This window comes from Apus apus, chromosome 2 (assembly GCF_020740795.1).
Source record: "Apus apus isolate bApuApu2 chromosome 2, bApuApu2.pri.cur, whole genome shotgun sequence".
In the NCBI taxonomy this organism is placed as follows: Eukaryota; Metazoa; Chordata; class Aves; order Apodiformes; family Apodidae; genus Apus; species Apus apus.
The window spans coordinates 62885059-62902663 of NC_067283.1; the positions used below are offsets into that span (position 1 = coordinate 62885059).

A 17605-nucleotide genomic window follows, 5' to 3' on the forward strand; every position below is an offset into this window, starting at 1 on the left:
GGTCTGTGAAAAGAAGCGGGCACCCAGGCAGTCAGCACCTGGGCTACTAAAAAAACAGCCTATAAGTACTCCCCATTCTCAATACCCAAATATTGGTAGATGGTAGAGAACATAAGAAGCTGAGGATATTGTGAAGGTAGGCTATAGGGGAGAAAATTAAGCAGCAAGCTAAATAGCACAAGTTGCTGAGGCTTCAGGAGCAGAACCTGATCTGCAACAAGGAGTCTAGAACTTGGATCCTTGGCATTAAAGCCATTAAGTCTCCATGCCCTTAAATCATTGAGTTTGTCATTTCCTGTGAACACACATCTGCAAAATCATCTCTACTTCACATTCGTTTTCCAGTTGGTCTAATAGCAGCTAAAAAAAAAAGCTTATCTGTTGTTGGTGTATGATGTAATTCCCAACTAAAGTCAGTGGGAGGCTGCTCCTTTTCTTGTATGGCTGTTGGATCCAGACCATGTAAAACTACATTTTTTTAATATATATTTTTAAAACAAACTTGTGAAATGCATATTTGTAATAAATATTTTCTAAACACATATTTGCCACTTCTGATTTCCAAATACAGCATATTTGTTATTGATTCTAGAAATTGAATTATTTAAAATATCACTGATATTGGCATGTTATTAACTTTCTATATAAATCCTTTTCTGAATTACAAGCTTTCATTTTATATACATGTCAATATTTAGCAAATTACTTGTAAAGAAAGCACAGCACACACAATAAGCAGTTGTGTGAAATGTGTGTATTTACATACTTCTGTGCATATCCCTTTCAGATATAAGCTAAACAATTATGTCGTAGAATACTTACATGTAGGCTAGTTAATTAAAATATATAAACAAATGCAACTTAAAAATGGAAGTATACACATTATAAATAGAGAGAACACTGACTGTGCCAAATATATTGCCTAAAACATTATTGTTACATATTTTAATACTAAACTGTTTACATTCATAATAATTTTAAAACAAAAGAAACCTGGTGGGTTCATGTACTGTACATCTGGATTATTTTTGCATAGCTTCAAATCCCCTATTAAGTAAAGAGGCAGAAAAAACAAAAACACCGACAACCAGCATGCTTGATTTTAATTTTATTGGATAAACTAAGTTATTCTGAATATGTCTGTCAAGAAGATGGTTCATGTGTGTAATTAAAATTTTAGGTCTAAAAGATGAGATCTGCAGCTAGAAATTAATGTTTATTCTGCCTTATGTGTTCTTTCCCTTATTAAGTATTTTTAATTTGAAATTATTGGAAAATGCTTGGCTAAAGCCCTAAGTGCTCATGAAGAAAATACGGAATGCTTCCAATCTTAATTTATGAAGATAAAAGTATTTTAGTGAGACTGAGGTGAATCTTGATTGAGAAGAGGGAAAGGTTTAGAGGATTTTTGTTTGAAAAAGAAGGGGGAAAAAAAAAAGAAAAAAATCAAAAAGTCATGGTAATAAAATTTTCAAGGTTATACAGACACCTGAAGGATTCCTTTCCTCACACCTCACTAACCTAACACTTTTGTTCTGGAGTGGTATCAAAGGCATCTATAAACCTTCTCAGGCAAAGACTCAATAATGTCTCCAACACAAAGTCCATGAAGCACAGAGACTTCAAAGTTCTTAGTGGTGTATGAAGGGAAAAATACCATCCCCCAATGTTTGTTTGCAATGAGTCTCAATAAACCAAGCCTTCAGGACTGACAGCAGCAACATTACTGCTGAATATAGCTTGTGCATCATAGTCAGCTCCACAGACCTGGCAACATCTTCTTTCTAGTATAAGTATGTACATGATGGACCTTTTGCCCATTACAAATGGTTCTCTATTAGGACTCAGACAGAAAAAAAGCCAAGGTCAGACTGGAGCAGGCAGCTGAGGAAGAGTACACACAGAAAAAATAAAATCCAACCACCACAAATCAGGGCTGATGCAGAAGTCTGGGATGAAATGGATATAGAACAAGAGTACAGGCAAGTCTCCTGGGATGAAGGAGCAGCCAAAGCAGGACACTGGCTGGTCAGAAAGCAAGGAAAAAGAAGAGAGTTGTATCAAAGCATGAAGCTTGAGTTAAAACAAAGATCAGATAAAAAAATCTCTGGGCCTTCCTGGTGGGATCAGGGCTAGGCAGAAGTACAGCTCAGCAATCATATATATCCTGTCCTCATACACACAACGAAGATGTGAGTCAATCCATGCTGGGGCTGAAGCTACAAGTCACTCCTGAACACACACTTGTGAGATAGTCACACTTCAAATCACAGACCCCCAACACTCCACTGAGAAACAGAAGCCCTGAGCTCTCCAACTAAGCACAAGTAATTAGCAAGAGCAGTACAGAAATGCACACATACTCCATTTGCCATCTGCCCCCAGTTCCCCTTGTACTATTACAGTCACATTCAACAGATGACTGCTAGGTGTAACCAGTCCAAAGATATATTTGTAATGTGCCATGTCTGCAGTCTCACACCAGGTGATCTGTGAGTGCAGACAGACATGCATGTTGAGGATGGTCACACAAATTCTTCCAAGCTCTCAAACAAGATTCAGGTTGTCTCAGAACCAGTATTAACACCCTGAAAATGTTTTACAGGGAAAGGACTCTGGAGAAAACATCTATGGAAGTTCCAATAAACTCTGAATACTCATAACAGGCAGTCAAGAAACAGGTTGCACATTTACCCTGAGATTTTGTACTCTGTAGAAATCAGTGAGTCTCAGACCAAAGAAAGATACCTAGAAAAGTTCATCTATGAACCTACCATGAGAGTAAGACAAACTTTTTAACATTCTCTTCAGGGAAGCACGAAGACCACTTAGTTTGTTGTTTCCAAATCATAAGATCACAGAATAATTCTGACATGCTATTTGTTCTAAGTGGTCACAGGGATCCACATCATCTGGCTGACAACTGTTGCTCCTGCTGGGGACTGGGATTAACCTAGTAGAATCAGCAGCAAATAAAAACAAACCAGAGACAGCACATGACATCTCTGACACTTGCCATCAGTGCCTGCATTTTGGCCAAAAAGCTCTTGGTTTCACTCTCTGATGAGTCTCAGATTTCACAGCCACTGCTTATTAAAAAATGGCTGCTAGGTCCTTGTTACAACCAGCCTTCTCAGGGACCCTACACCAGAGTGAATGCAGTTGCTTCCCACAGTCTGCTTCCTTTCAGCACAGAAACATCTTTCTACCTCAGAGGGTCTGAAGGTTAAAGCTTCTCTGATGCTGGCAGGACAGTGATGAGTTTCTCATTAAATGACTCCCGGTGACTGAGTTTCCCAGAGAAGAGAATTTCATAGAAGTAACACAAGCAGCATGTAAGCATATAAAGCACCACAAAGTGCTTACTAAAAAATAAGATCTTGAAGCCAGAGAAGGACAAAGAAAGATCCAGAAATACTGAAGACTAGAAATGTTTATTGAAAAAAGTACACTGCAAAAGAGAAAAAAAACTTAGCCAATGCTTGACAGACACTGAGGTCAGGGTATCAAAAATGCAGGAACAGGCAGTAACTTGCATCCATGGAGTGAGGCTACTGCTGAAGCAAACATCAACTGCACTTACCATGAAAACCCTGGGACTGAGCTTACATACAGACACACAGCAACTTGAAATAAACCTTTTTTTTTTTTTTTCTCATCTAGGAAAACACCCTGTATATCTTTTAATTCACATAGGTAAGAAAAAAATTGGTTACTAAATAGACAAAATAATCCTAGCTAATTACAACTCACTATTCATAATCCTAAAGATTTTTACTCCAGTTCACCAACTCTCAGTTTCATCTCACTTTCCTCTGGCAGCTCTGTCAGATGTTGGATATTAAAAGCCTACTCAGCCTAACCCCTCTAAAGCCAGTAAAAGAGAAATACATGGCTTCAAAAGTCACTCCAGATCTTTTAAAAATCTAAAATATCTTAATGATAGTTATCTTCATTGACCATAAAGGGAGCTGAGCAAAACAGACTCTCAAATTACAGCACTTAGGCATCATAAATCCAGGCCTTAATGCATAACTTCAAAAGGCATGTGACTAGTCACTTTGGCTGCCAAGGGATAACATACGTGTTTAAAACCTTTCCTGACAACACCAACCATGGTCATGGGCAATATTCTGGTTTAGGAAGTATTCTAAGAACAGGCTCTGCACAAACTTTAAAGGGAAGGAGACTGACCCAGACAAGCATGTAAACAACAGATTTTCATTGCTAAACACTGACACAGCTGAAATATAATTCTTATCTCCATTAATTCCTATACCTTTTGATTCGTGGGGTGGAAATGAACAGCTTCTATTTGCAAGTCCAATTTTCAGTTTAAAAGCAGGTGCTTGGTTGCAATTCTTCCCTGACTTCCCAGGTTCAAGCCTCATATCTGAATATCAGCACAGCAATTCCAAAGCCAACCAGTTGAGAAGTACTGAATGAGCTTGAATTTTTCATTATATCATTTTTGGCTGCGTGTGCATCTGTTCCCAGGCTTTCAGCATACTTTCCAGGAAGTTCTGTTAATTCAAGTAATTCAAAGTAAAATTCCATCAAATTTGTCTTTCATGAAGTAAATACATTGGAAATTTGCATTTATGCAAGGCTCCAGTTTAAGGTCAGCAGAGAGGCTAGTGATCTTTAATGCATTCTGATCTTACAGACACTGCAAGGTAGGGAGGTATCATCATCTCTTTTTTGCAAATGTCACTGAAACCTGTATGAACTGAACATCTGAAATATCATACAATATCATCCCCATTTAGGACACCAAAGCAGCAGGGATGTACAGACCTTTGGCATTTTGGTTAAGATTACACTGATTTTCTTTCACAATGGCACTGTTAAAGCTCTGCTCACTGAAGGGTATTACAAAGGGAGAACTAAGACACAATAAATTTAAAAGTGTATACCAATTATAGATGTACAGCCTGAGAAGTCAAGTGCCTATTTTTTTAATGTATTTTTAATACCAAACCATCTATTTTATAGCAGTGTTCCTAGTGTTAGTGCTGCTACTGCAAGAGTTCACCACTTTCAATATTCACACTCCACAGTTTCAAACTGGATATTAAAAAAAAATTACCTAAAGCTTGCTTTATAGAGCAGAACAGCCATAGAAAAGGATTACTGGGAGGTCAGGGGAATGCAGGGAGTCCCTGCAGAGATTTTTTCATAGTTATATGCTTATCCTGGAAGCAGCAGCTTGGGCAAAGTGCCTGCAGTAACTCCACCATGCGTGCGACCTGCACCTTTGACTTGGAGCGCAGCAGCAGAGGGGGGATTGCGGTCTTGGTGAGACTTGATATACTTTGTGTAGATGGAAGAATGGGCTGAAATTCTTCTCTTGGGAAATGGGTGTACAGTAGAAGACAACAGGTCTTTCATGCCAGCTGTTACATTGAGAAAGATGGAGAAGGAAAGAGAATTGAGGTTGACGTTCCCATTCAGGAAGGTAAGAGATTGGTTCATCTGCGGAGCCGCTGTATGCCTCTAACAGGATACATATGTGCATTAGGCCCCGTGATTTCAGCACATCCAATAAGTCTAATGATTTCAAAGTACAGATACATCAGGCTTCTGAAGCATCTCAAGGCCTATGAAACCACAGCAAAGTATTCAGAGGTTTGAACACATAGCATCACTTGGGCACCAAGTACCTTAAAACTTCAGGTAAGTGTCAAAGAAACAAAGCATCTTGCCCCACCCCAATAGTTCAACTCATCATTTGGAACAAGAGTTTTGCATGCCCTGGTAGGCAACTCAGGAAGTGAGGAAACACTACAACTATCTACATCCTTTCATGACTCCCAGGACATAACCTGTCCACTAAACCTCTAATTCCTTCTGTCCCTCCTTTCCTTTGCCCTATAATCCCCTCAAAACAATCAGCCTAGACAAAGTCACATATCCACAGCAACTTATAATGAAAAGTGAGGGACAATTCTTAACTACTGGAGTTAACTTCTCTTTGCAAAATGATATGTGCACTTGAGTTTGAAGTGGGTACACTACTCCAAACATAAAGGAGTAAGCTTTGGAAACCACCTGAGCAAAAATGGCTTTGAACCTACGTAATACACCATCATGTGTTTTGTGAACTTTTCACATTTGGCAGATTTATTACTACCTAGGGCTTTCCCCTTCCAGAAAACGGCTCTTTCACCTTGCCATTTTATGTTATGGCTTGCCTTGTATACAGCCTATTGCAATGCTCCAACCCACATTATTTTTTAAAAGTGGCAATTACTTCAAAGTAGCACAAAAGGACAGTAACATCAAAAATGACAGCAGGGATATGAAGCTGCCCTTCCTTCCCTTTGCCCAAATCAAGTAATAAATAAAGAACAGTGAAGTCAGTCCTGTATTTCTCAAGTGCAGACCAAAACATCCACAGAGTTACTAGAATTTCTCTGGGAGTTACCAGAATCTCTCTGATAGTTACATCACAACTTCCTCCTCTATCATAACAAGATGAGCAGAAGAGCCCTCTGACATACTCTGTCTTCAGAAAGCCTCCCCAAGGGACTGATAATTGCTAGTAAATAACCACATTCTCAGACAACACTGTTCTTTAAAGACAAAAAAAGAGCTTACATAAGCAACGATAAATCAACCCTCTCTCTCAGCTAAGTTGAAGATGAGACCATTCTGGTAGTAAAAGTAAGATTTCCAAACCCATGCTCTTAATGCTTGAAATTTTAAAGCAGAATAAATATCCTACTGCCAACAGAACATTTTCTATTTCTCAATTCTGTCAAAACTGCCTTATCAAAGATATTTTGCAACAGTAAGATAACAACTCTAATCCTTTTAATACAGTAACAACACACTCTTTGTAAACAAAGAAGAAAATCTTAATGATACAAACTGAAAACATGGACAGTATCTGCTCCTACCTTTGCTTCTGTTAATAGTTACATCTCAAGTTTAAGACCTTTCTGAGCTGAGGGATCTGCTACTTAAAACACAGTAACTATTACCACAGCAATTACAGTTAAAAGACAATGTCCTTATTGCAAAGATCATATTTCAGTGTTTTCAGGTCCCATTGAAAAGTACTTGGGAGCACTGTAATAACAGCCTAATTCAACTCATTACAGAAACCTTTCCTTTCTCCAACAAATAAAAAATTACAAGTATTTTTACTAAACATTGGTTCTAGGTAACAAAATTAAGATGAATACAAGAGGGTAATTTTCAGAAATTACATGTTATTTAAGGAGAAAAATTTTGTTTTTTAAAAAGATGAAAATATTAAAATCAAACTTCAGGTCCCCAAGTTTCCTAAGTTAAATTCCCCTAAACTGAAACATCAAACCACAGTCTTGGTCAAAGGATAGTGACTCACTCTTTTTTCCCCTCTGCCTTCATTTGTGTAGATATCATTATATTCACTGTAATGACCAATTACAGAACACATAACTATGTTGCCTCTGGGCCAAGAGGAAATCCATTCACTTTGCTGCACAGAGTAAGTTACACTTAGGTAGTCAGAGTCTTAGAGCCAACAGATCCCCATGGTTCTGTTGCATATATTTTGTGTAAAGTAAGGCTGCAGAACTGAATAGGAAGTTGTTTCTTCCTTTAAACCGGAACTATCAATGCAATACCACCTAGACCATGTTGCCCAGGGCTCAGTGCTGGGGCTGCTTCTGTTTAACATCATTATTGATGATTTGGATGAGGGGATAGAGTGCACCCTCAGTGAGTCTGCAGATGACACTAAGTTGGGCGGGAGTTGAGGGTAGGGAGGCTCTGCAGTGGGACCTGGGCAGGCTTGATTGATGGGCCAAGGCCAATTGTATGAGCTTCAGTAAGTTTCAATAATGTCTGATACTGCACGTTGGTGACAACAAACCCGGCAGCGCCACAGGCTTAGGGAGGAGTGGCTGGAGAGCTGCCCAGCAGAGAGGGACCTGGGGGTGCTGACTGACAGCCAGCTGAACATGAGCCAGCAGTGTGCTCAGGTGGCCAAGAAGGCCAACAGCATCCTGGCCTGCATCAGGAATAGTGTGACCAGGAGGACCGGGGAGGTGATCCTGCCCCTGTACTCGGCCTTGGTGAGGCTGCACCTCGAGCACCATGTGCAGGTTTGGGCACCACAGCATAGGAAGGACATGGAGGTGCTGGAAAGGATGCAGAGAAGGGCAACTAGGCTGATTAGAGGTCTGGAGAACAGGTCTTATGAGGAGAGGATGAGGGAGCTGGGGCTGAGGGGAAACCTCATTGCTCTCTACAACTACCTGAAAGGAGGTTGCAGTGAGGTGGATGTTGGCCTCTTCTCCCTAATGACTGGCGATAGGAAGCGAGGAAATGGGGTCAAGTTGTACCAGAGGAGGTTCAGATTGGATACTAGGAAAAATTTCTTCACAGAAGGAGTGGTGAGGCATTGGAACAGGCTGTCCAGGGAGGTGATGGAGGCACTGTCCCTGGAGGTGTTCAAAAAACAGGTGCACGTGGTGTTTCAGGAAATGGTTTAGTGGTTAGGGGTTGTAGGGCAGACAGTTAGACTTGATGACCTTGAAGGTCTTTTCCAATCTTTACGGTTCTATGATTCTGTACAAAATAATGTGACAGCCCCTGAATATAATGTCTGGGCACTGAGTGTATTTATAGGAATCAACATAGCTAAGAATGATAGCTGGGAAAACATTAGAAGATAAAACATTTTGAGTGACAGCAGTAATTAATTAAAATACAAATAGCACAAAGTCAACCTCTATAAAGAATTCCAATATATCAGTTAATGAAGCCATCTTCTTCCTAAGTAAAATGTACTTTTATTTTACTTCTAAATTAATTAGAACTGCATCTTGTATGATCTACTAACTAAAGTGAAAGCTTTGAAACATTTATGTTATCGTTCCTATAAAATCTTAGTTTCAACCTGAATTCACAAGACCAAAGCAGAAATATGTTGACCTCTTTACTTTTAACACAGAGACGATGCTGCACAGTCATCTGCTCTGACTTAATATAGGACAGCTTCACTGTAATTCTCTCACACTGATTCCAGTGACAGTGCTTCAACTCAAACATGCCTTTTACAAATTCACCCAATTTTAATCTAAAGCTGGAACAATGAAAAAATCTTTATTAGGTGTACTTCGGTTCCTGGATTTTCACGACTCTTTTATAAAGGTCCTACTTCATCCCGAAGGATACTGAAGGCACTTTACTAACCGAATGAAGGCATAAGGTTTCTGGTTAACTTTTCAAGGTAAAGCTTGGTAACTGTTTAACAACTCAGTCAGCAATGGATTTAATGCTTCAGACTGTCTCAAATTTAAACAAAATAACCATTGCTATTTGCCATTCTTTTTAACAGTGTGAAGTAAAAAAAAGAAAAATAACAACAAACACCAACCCTGAGCTGTGTCTGTGTAATTTATATGCTCTAGTCTTTTACACTTCCTCCACACATTTTAACAGAAGATGTATTTCTTTGTCTTACAGTAAATAAACTGTGATATTTTAAAGAAAATGGAAATGGATATCTTCATCATCCTGGATGAAGCCTGGATATTTCCAATCTACAAAAGACATTGGAACTCTGTTCCATCAACAGTATCACTTTTCTTCTCCACTCATGTCACAACAAAACCAAATCACCCTGGATACAAGAAGGTTTAAGTGTTGCAAAATGGAAGAACACTAATGGGGGTAGAAGGCTTCTCTGCTACTTCCAAAAGAAAGGCAAAGACTATATACTGAAATCCAACTGTCGAAAACTTTTATGAAAACCTTTGGTTTCTAATTGATAAAGACACATACCCCTATAATACTCAAGCCTTTCAGGTAGTCCTGACGAGGTTGGGCTTGTGGCACACAGCCTGCAAGAACCACTTTCTTCTTCCCTTCTTGGGCTTTCCTAAAGAAGGACAGACAGACAAGATGTTAGTATTTTCAAAATGTATAATTTTCAACTGTAAAGAAGACATACTGCGCACCAAAAGAACCCCCTATGAAGTTATCAGGCTACAGCACATGTGGCTGGCTGGGGAGTATCTACAGAGACCACTATCCCTGTATCTTGGACAAAAGTACAACCTCAAAAGCCCTAATGAAGTTCAATTAATCATTATTTGTTGCAATGATCACAGAGAATCTGTCAAGAAAGATGAGACAGAGATATTAAGAGCAACTCAATAAAAGTTAAACAGAATGCAATGGACAGATTATGTGGATAGGAATCAGTTGGTCAGAACATATCTATGTAGTACCAGTCATAAATGACCATTCACATCAGTCTTTTAGATACTTAAAAAAAGAGAACATTTTCAAGCTTTAACTGCTTGCCTTTAGCAGATAAATATTGAAACACTTGTCTTGATATTAACTTCTATAATTCCTTAACTTTGGCGCTACCTTAGCATCAAGTAGGAAAGAAAACCACTAAGATTAAACAGTTAATGCTGTTCATTTCACTCGTACTATTTTTACTCACTTCGAATTCAACACGGAATATATTGAAACTACAGGAAGACCTGAAGAAAACTATCAACTGCACACAAAGCAGTGAGATGCAAAAACTCATCCATTAACACATTAACCCAACATGACCACAGCGTTATAATGTGCAAAACAGTAAAGAAGAAAAGCACTGAATAATTTTAGCAGATTTGCTAGTTCTTGCATATTATGGGTTGCATGCTGTATCACAATCTCCTGTCAGACTTCTATCAAACTGGAACCTTGTAAATCCGTATTTTCTCCAGTAATATATGGATTCATTAAGTGTTTACTGTTATGTTGCAACATGCTAACATGTCATAACATTTTTCAAAAAAAATTATCTTATCCAAAATACACAATTGCTAGGTAATTGTATACTCTTTAGCTTGCTGGAGCTGTCTCCAAGCTGAATGGACTAGAGAAAGTGATGCTCAACAAGTGCAACAAGGATGCAATACAGTTCCATTACTTACAGTTATAACTTTATACCCATAACATGGACAAATGCATATACAAATTATAGCTCAAATGAAATCTCACAAGAGCACATAAAAATTAGTATTAAAGGAGATCAAAGGCCATCTTGCCAAATACTTTGTGCTGGCTGCCACATTAAAAATGAGATATTTTGAGGGAAAAAATTAAATATCCTAAACACAGACAGAAAAATGTATTACACCCATTACCTCATATTTTATATAAATGCAGCAAATCTCTACAAAATATTCAATTTTGTTCTAGTGAGCTTTCCAGGAAATTTTTGTTCATCATACAAAGCCTCATTTGTCCTCTACGTGCATGGTAAGGTGTATAATATAAATACAAATCCTTTCATCTCTTCCTTGACAGTATTTCTGTGGATAAAGAACTACAATGAAATGCTAGTTTAGTTTATTTCTTAGGAAAGGAATTTAGCAACATGCCTCCAAAATCCTTCTTTTCTTTCAGTAATAAATATTTAAGATTTTTTGAAACTTCAGTAGAGGTCACCTACTTCTACAAATCCAAGTTAAAAAGAGTAAAAAAAATCTACTCCATGCATTACCTAAAAATGTCACATACCACCATGTGACACTTCACTAACTCAAAAAGATAAAAATGACTACTTATATAGTCTAACAGACTCAAGCTAATGCCTAGAGGCAAGACAGTAGGACCTGTCTCCAGTAAACAAAGCACACATCCCTAGGACACTCAGCATCTGGTATAACCTGCTGCTAGCAACAGCCTTCTCCATCTACTTGAAAACCTGCAAGCACTACAGAAGGAAAAGCTTTTATTCAAGTCTTTATCTGAGAAAATAACAAAGTTTCCCTTGACACATTAAATGGCATTTTAATGTTACTGCACAGCCTTAACATTTTGCTGTATCTCCTGGGACTCTAACTAGAGCTAGGGGGAAAAAAGTTAAACTGAATATTCTTCATAACAAGCATTGCCTTCACTTAACTTTTATAAAGTTGTACAGGTCTCTACAGAATAAAGACTTTTGTACTGTGATTTTTTTTTATTTTTTTTTCTTTAACATGCAATTAAGTGGAAATGTCAGGACTAAATTTTCAATCATGGTAAATTTTTATTACATTCATAATACACTGCACAGTCCATGAAACCCACCATAAATGAAAAACTATTGTAAGGAAATTATGAAAATCTTGGCCTCAATTTCAGGAAAAGACTTCTCAAAATATGCATTGCAGTACTATGTCGTCACCTCTTTCTAATAATTTAATAAGCCCTCCCCGTATTAGCAAAAGCCTACACAAACTGTTCTTCAGACATCTAGTCAGCACAGCAACTGTATTAGAGAAGTCTTTATCCTTCAAAAACATGAATATTAATGAGAATAATACCTCATGGAATCCAGCTGTGGCATGAATAATTACCTCTTCCCTTCAGACACCCTTTTTATTTTTCAATTATATGAATCTTACCTTGAACTTTCAATGTAATTGACTCAGGAAACAATTTCCAGAAATATACTCTTTTCTAAAAAATACTTGCAAGTTAGACATCTGAATAGAAATTAAATTAGAGCCACTCTCTTTAAATCAAGGAATTATTTGAGTTACTTCCTAAGTAATGGGTGGGGAACAAATAACAAGTGATAAACAACAGGGGCATGAAAAAAGTAATGGGTACAGTCCATGATCAGTAGCAAGAGTGTAGATTATACTCCATTGCAACTCTGTTGCATAGATACAGCCATTGCAGCTACAAAATGTACTATCAGACCTAGTGAAATATGTCCAGTATATTCTGCTTTTTACAAAACAAACTTGAAGAGACAGAACTAAAATGAGGAGAAACTTCTGCCCTGCATACACGCTCTTCTATTTTCACCAGGATGAAACTGCCAAAACTGGACTGTTCTGCTCACAATTTTATTTAACTGTTGTTGCACGGTTCCTCTACTTTTTTGCAGCTCTAAAAGGTCAGTAACGCGAGGACCATAAAGAAGTGCCTCCCATCCTCCAAAAAAGCCCTCCTGTTTGCTCTATCAACAGTGTAACACTACAGTAACACTGCTGGATAGCATTCCCTAACTTACACAGCTACTCAGGTGGAATTCCTACCCCCAAAAGAGAAGTTAGGGACCTTTACCTAAGGTTCATATCTAAGGAAAACAACAACAAAAAAAACCCCAAACAAACAAAAAACCAAACAAACAAACACTAAAAAAAAAAGTTAAAGCAGAAAAGTTCAAGCTAAGTTCAGTGGAAGACAGTCTGGGACACAAAAAGTAATTGCTAACCTGGTCTTTGCAAGAAAGAAAAGAGAGAATGCTATGAGAGCTTGGAAATCAAGTATAGTCATGATGAGGTTGGGAGTGTTTGGATTAGGTTACAGGCCAATAAAGCTGATATTGTTGTGGGAGTCTGCTAGACACCTCCCAGACAAAGGTAATTAGCAACAGAACAAGAGGGAATGGCTTCAAGCTGCAACAGGGGAGGTTTAGACTGGACATTAGGAAAACATTTTTCACAGAAAGAGTGGTTAGACACTGGAATAGGCTGCCCAGGGAGGTGGTTGAGTCACCATCCCTGGATGTGTTTAAGGGTCATTTGGATGTGGTGTTGGTGGATATGGTTTAGGGGAGAACTTTGTAGAGTAGGGATGATGTTTGGACTTGGTGATCCCAAGGGTCTTTTCCAACCTGAATAGTTCTGTGATTCTGTGAAAAGATAGTGCCTGAATAGCATCTGGAATACATTCCTGAAAATCCATAAAATCACATAGCTGTTTTCTGACTGAAAAATCACAAATGGTAACTTAAACTGTGGTTTTACAGACTTTGAGCCAATCTGATGTCTCATTACTACCCGAAGGCTTGTTTCCCATCCTCCCTGTATGCTATTGCCACTCCTACCTTTCTCCAGCTCCAACCACTCATCTTTCTCATTTCTGGATATCTGTTATCACTCTGCTCCAAGCTCTGCAGCTCACTGGACCCTTTCCATGGCCCCATTTAACTCCCGGACATAGGAGAAACGTATTGAGCTGACTCTGGAAGGTTTTTACCATTTTATTCCATTAAGTTAGCTAATGATAAAAGAGCAGCAGCAGAGCTAAAACAATGGTCAGGGGAAAGCTGCTGGGAAGGAAGCAAAGAAAGAGAAGGAGACGGGAACTCCTCAATTTGTTTGCAGTGACCTTGACAAGTCTTGCAAAACCTTAGAGACAGGTTGCAGTATGTTGAGCAGTGAAGGTGAATAAAAAACAAGAAAGACATAAGAAACTCCCACACATGTTGTGCTTTTGACGTTGGTGTCTGTAAAACCTGAGGAAAACTTGTCAAGATTAGGAATCAGAGTACTGTTACAATTATCTTGGAAGAACCACTGGAGTCTGCTTAGGCCTGTCAGCTTCCTTGTAAGCTTCCACAGCTTCCAAAGAATTACCATGATTTCCTGGTGAGGCACATTAATATGTAAATTTCCTTTGAGCACACTGATGCTAATTATTAGTTTTCTAAACTGCTCCATGAGGACCAATCTCTAGGAAAGCAGCCCTCTGGTTACTATGCCACATCCTCTGAACTTGTCTGTTTCAGCAAAAAACATCAGGTAAAATGTAAATAATCCGGGGGGGGGGGGGGGGGGGGGGGGGGAAGTTTCACATTCTCCTCCTGACAAAAGCATGTCTTTTCTGAAAACACTTCAAAAAGATATAAATGCTTACTCCATCAGACTCCAAACTGAGGTTGTAAATATGTGCTCCAAGTAAAAATAAATAAAGGCATAACATTCACTTCCAACAAAGCTCTTCATAGGAACCACAGGAACTGAAATGTCAGCTCTGAGAATAACCCCAAGCCCATATGCTATATATGAAATTATTCCCTACGTTTCTGAGAGTACAATACTGAGGAAGAAAAAGTGTATTTTATCTATATTTGGGTATTAGTATTTGTATGAACAGGCATTACACCTCGTATCTTTCCTGCCACCAGAAAAAATAAAATGCATTTGAGTGGACAACTCTAACTTCTGCTTTGTTCAACAGATTCATCCAGGCTTTTATGGCAGACAGTTGTGCCCATCACGCTCCAAAATGATGGATTAACAGCTCCTTCCAAATAGCAAGGAGATTTCCCAGCATAGCTGGTTGTAATAGCTAATATCTTGGTTTGAATGGAAATATGTTTTCACCCAGCTACTTGGCATGCAAATGAAATGAAGTTTTTCTCCAAAAGGTATCTCATTTTAAGCTCCAGACTCAGTCAGATCTGTGCCAAACTTCTACTCAAATTTTCTGTAAATGTAACTTCATAGGCAGCAATTAAAGGTGCAACACTCATTCTTGGGCAGTTGTTACCCAAACAAATACAGTATTTTAGTGCTGATGACGGTCTTTCCAAACTACAAAGGCTTTCAAAGTAACAGTAACACCTTGGCCCTCCTGGTAGTTTTTATAGACTCAGGCAAGGCTGAATTGACCAACATTCCTTCCCCAAGGACAGAGATCTACCAGGATGGACTTTGGGCAGGCTACACAAGAATGGCTACAGGCCAGTTGCTTTCCCTCCAGATGACTGATTAAGAAAATTTAGAGCAATTTAGAGATTAATAGAACACTGGTAACTTCAAAGCAAATCTGCAGAACTCATAACTGAAAGCTTTCAGCCTCTTAAAAACAAAACTAATTATTTTAAAAAGGAAAGTGTACTTAATGGCAACCTGTTCATCAGAAAAGTTAATCTTACTGGTGGTGAACAGAGATTTACCAATTTGCTAAAATATATATATAGATATGTATAGGCTTTTTCCCCCATCATTGTGAAGTAGTCAAGTTTTTTGTTTGGGTTTTTTTTTTAATGTTTATTTAAAATTTTGAGGGACCTTACCATACAACACAATACTAGAAGATCAGCACAGTTTTTCAAAACAGGAGGAATCTGCCCTGCTCCGGATCAGATGTCATAGCTTTTGCACTACGCTATTCAAATTAAATCCCTTTGATCCAAATTCTAAGTGATATCGAGAAGGTTTTTCCTACAAGTCAATTCTAGACTTGCTTGCTAATGTGTGGAGGAGCAGTTCTGAATTTTTTAATAATCAGGAAAGGATAGAGGCTTTGGGTGTTGTATTTTTAATACTAGTCTCACCTGAATAAAACTCTCTTACTTTATTTGGAACATGTAGATCAGTATCTTCAGAAGAGACCAAGTTTCAGAAGTTTCAACTCTTTGTTCATGTTTCTAGCACTTCTTTAATTTTCCTTCAGTGTGCAAAAAACCTAACAAGATTCTTCCTGACCAGTGGACTTTGTGGAAAAAGCAGCACAATAACTATATGGGAAGTTATTTTTAAGAATGGCAGGTAAATTAAAGATACACAGAGAGAAAAAAAATAATTACCTCTCTTGTCAAGAGAAACTTTCCTTCAAAGAGTATTTCTGAGTGGAAGGAAAACTGAAGTGCTTCAGCTCACTCTGTCAGAGTTTCTCTCCACTTATTGTGAAAAGAGCTGCCTATGCATCAAGTTGGAAGCCTGGAATACCCCCCCAGGGGTAATATCAAACACACAGTAAAGCATATAGATTTTGCTCCATCCCTCTCTGTTACCAACAGCGTTCATGTCCCTTCATTACTAAAAAGCCCAGGACTTGACAATCCATAGGCTGGGTATCAGATCTACCCCAACACACCCACTCACCGGTTCAAACCTCCCTCTACCATACAGTCTGCCAGGACTTGTTAGACACCATCAAACCTTCACTAGCTATCTCAAATATTTTATTCACAGGTGACACTTATAGTTTGTAGGAGATAATTTGCTAAAAACTTGAGAAATACTTTCTTTCTACAGTATTTCACAACTGTTTAGGCTCCTACCATTTTTCATCAGGTAAAATCATAATGTATTTGCCTTTGCTGCTCTGCAACCTCTGGTTTTTAAAAGTTTTGTCTTAAAGCACAGTATTGGTAGGATGCACTGCCATGTTCCTGAGCTCCTTCACTGTTTTTCTTGCAGTGAAACAAAAATTATTTTTCTAGCCTATCTTGATCAATGCACGTGGACAACTGACCAAAGTAAAAAAAAAATCCATTCTTCAAATGAAATATTCACAAATATTTAGATTCTTACCTACTCACTGGAGTTAAATTACTGAAGACTACAACTAGGCAAATGCCTAATTACTCTCTTAGATAAGTCTGTCTTCCTGTAGCAGGCCCCTTATTACCAATTCACTGTTCAAAACCTTTAAGGTACTTTAGTAAAATCTGCAAAAAATTCCACTGTGTTCCTTTAACTCTTCCCAAGGCAAAGACTAAACACCAAATACATACAAAAAGGCACTCCTAAAACAGACACACTGGAGTAGATTACGTCTCCATTTGTGGCCAATGCAGGTTTACAATTAAGTCGAGTATGTCCACTGCTCTTCTGGTAATACCTGCAAGTTCAAATGTATCACAGGAAAAATATCTGAGAAGACAAGGTTTTCCATAATTCATATTTTTTTTAAATCTATTTGTAGGATTGAAGAAAGAAGAAATTCTTAATTCTTCATCTATTATTACTACTTTAAACTATATACATGAGTCTAAAAGTCTATACTAGCAAGCCTCACCAAAACTCAGCCATCCTCAGCACTGGAAGCCTTTTCTTCCCCTCTCCTCCCCATCTTTAGCTCTCTG

At 38.3% G+C, this 17605-nt stretch overlaps 1 protein-coding gene across 2 annotated transcripts in view; it reads right to left on the bottom strand.

The window, feature by feature from the left end:
• Nucleotides 1–17605, bottom strand: part of CDKAL1 (CDK5 regulatory subunit associated protein 1 like 1) — a 418797-nt gene that overhangs the window by 284004 nt on the left and 117188 nt on the right. For both annotated transcript variants that reach the window (XM_051610858.1, XM_051610859.1), the window contains exon 6: nt 9781–9877. In XM_051610858.1, coding sequence (XP_051466818.1) covers nt 9781–9877 — 97 coding nt within the window. The remainder of the gene's footprint in view (nt 1–9780; nt 9878–17605) is intronic.